Source organism: Amphimedon queenslandica, unplaced genomic scaffold (assembly GCF_000090795.2).
Source record: "Amphimedon queenslandica unplaced genomic scaffold, v1.1 AMPQUscaffold_13089, whole genome shotgun sequence".
NCBI classification, from domain to species: domain Eukaryota; kingdom Metazoa; phylum Porifera; class Demospongiae; order Haplosclerida; family Niphatidae; genus Amphimedon; species Amphimedon queenslandica.
Genome location: NW_003546675.1, coordinates 30,090 through 32,325, shown reverse-complemented (window position 1 = coordinate 32,325; position 2,236 = coordinate 30,090). Strand labels below are relative to the sequence as shown.

General features: G+C 30.4%; 1 protein-coding gene across 2 annotated transcripts in view; it reads left to right on the top strand.

Annotated features, from left to right (window-relative positions):
- LOC109585303 (uncharacterized) overlaps positions 1–2,021 on the top strand; it is a 10,447-nt gene extending 8,426 nt beyond the window's left edge. The window contains exons 3-8 of one of the 2 annotated variants that reach the window (XM_020001314.1): positions 123–371; positions 452–513; positions 1,094–1,289; positions 1,378–1,461; positions 1,664–1,793; positions 1,849–2,007. In XM_020001314.1, coding sequence (XP_019856873.1) covers positions 123–371; positions 452–513; positions 1,094–1,289; positions 1,378–1,461; positions 1,664–1,779 — 707 coding nt within the window. In that variant the 3' untranslated portion in view covers positions 1,780–1,793; positions 1,849–2,007. Of the gene's footprint in view, positions 1–122; positions 372–451; positions 514–1,093; positions 1,290–1,377; positions 1,462–1,663; positions 1,794–1,848 lie in introns of both variants that reach the window. The other variant, XM_020001313.1, reaches the window with a different exon arrangement.
- The last annotated feature ends 215 nt before the right edge of the window (positions 2,022–2,236 follow it).

Genomic DNA, 2,236 nt, shown 5'->3' with positions numbered 1-2,236 from the left:
GAGGGAGGAAGTGGGAAATTAAGAATGTACATTACTATAGCGAGCTACATAAAGTAACAATGATTTATTTATTTGTGATGCATCAAAAGATACATACTTCTTTATTTTTTGTCCTATTATAGATACAATACCTATCAGTTATCTCCATGTTAATGCTGTATCATCAGATACATTATTAATAATTTGGACTGGAGCTGATTGTATACAATCATATGATGTATTCATTAATGGAACTAATGTTAATACTACCAGTGGAATGAGTCTATTGTATAATACTGGAGGAGCTATTGGCAGTATTGATGTATTGGTTAATAGTGTTGATTATTATGGAAGAGCAGTGGGTAACTTATCAACTCAATATCAATTTAACAGTGAGTGCAACAAAAATGAGTTAAAATTCAAAAATCATAGATCTGTTCACAGTATTACACTGTATTTGTTTCTACTGTAGCACATGATTTTGAAGTCAAGGCTATTGTATGTAACAATACTTCCATCATTATCGCAATTAAGGTAATTACAAGCCATTATTGTTGTATGATGTAGCAGGTGTTCATAAAGGTTATTCTAAATCCCTTGTTAGTTGTTACTCTATCAATGTACTTTTAGCTATACATAGGCTGCATCCTGTCCATATTAAAAAAATACCCCTAACTTTCTGACAGCTGTTGTAACAGATAGAGGATCCTTGAGATCAGGTTTATAACCACAGAATCCTTACCAGAACAATCCTGTAATGGGTGTCAGAATACGATACAATACAACACAGAATCCATGCAATAGCCCATTTGCTGAAAATTACCGTTGGCCATGGTTCATAATTTTTCCAAAAAATGGCTCAAAAATCACCACAAAATTTTAATACATTTTCTGATACTTATTGATGTACCTTTGTTGTGTAGAAAGTTTGAGCTGATTCTGACTAAAACTTTTTGAGTTATGGCCATTTTAAAAATTGGCCGATTTTAAAAATGTCCTGTACTTATACCTCATGCTTTTTTATGAAAAATGACTCCAAAATCACCCCAATCTTTAGCAATTTTTTCTGATGCATACATGATCTTATGTTGAGCATTTAAAAAATTATTTATAGGATAATTACATCAATCACCGGCCTGTTCCATTGTCCTGTAAATTAATAGTATCAAACTTAACTCAATCATCATCATCAATGGATTGTCTCTATGAAAGACTGTTTATATTCACTAATGTCACTGAAGGAGATGTGTATAATTATACTGTTACTATTACTAATGTCATTGGGTCTGCTGTTAAGAATGGTTCCATAGGTACATAATGAGTGTATCGAGTCAATTAAAAAAATAATTAAATGTACATGTACTAATACATAGCATATTAATTTTTATAAAATTGTAGTACTACCAGTACAAGTGTGCCCGTCACAAGCTCCAAATTTCTATTCAACTTTGATGATGTCTCAACAGTCTCTTTGTTTATCAGGTAAGTATTCTAGACCCTGAAAATTATATTTTACACTTCTTTAAAATTTGTGGATTTGGTTTTCATGAAATTTAGTAATATTTTTACTGTAATTATTATTAGTAGTAGTAGTAGTAGTAGAAAGTAGTTGAGAAAGCAGAGCTCTCATTATCATCATTATTATTATCATTATTATTATTATTATTATTATTATTTGCTACAGATACAAGTACCAGTACTTCAACAACTACCAGTAATAGACCTGGTGGATCAAATTGTGTCCTTCCTTGGATATTTGGTGTAGTAGCTGGGACAGTAGTGGTTTCACTTTTCATTTAGCTTTTACTTCAAAGGTAAAAATAATAATAAAATCTGTTTCATTCTTTATTATAAGCACTGATCATGTAGACTTACAGCCTCGTGTACAAAAGGAACATATTAAAATTGTCTTCCTAAGTAAAAATTATTATAGTTTTGTAGTTTTTCATTAGTATCGCTTTAATGATTACATAGATATTTAATTACATCATTACATGATCAATTTGTTATCTTTTTTGTTAGTTATACAAAAAACTTACTGTAACTCCATTGTGCAATTGTCATAACTCAAAAAATTTTAGCTCAAACTTTCTACACTGCATAAGGACATCAATATGTATCAGAAAATGTAATAAAAATGGGGGGGGGGGTGATTTTGGAACCATTTTTAGTAAACTCATAGACTATAGTACAGGATATTTTTTAATCTGCTTACTACTATTAGATTAGTTTGAGTTATATTGTCCGGCCAATAATA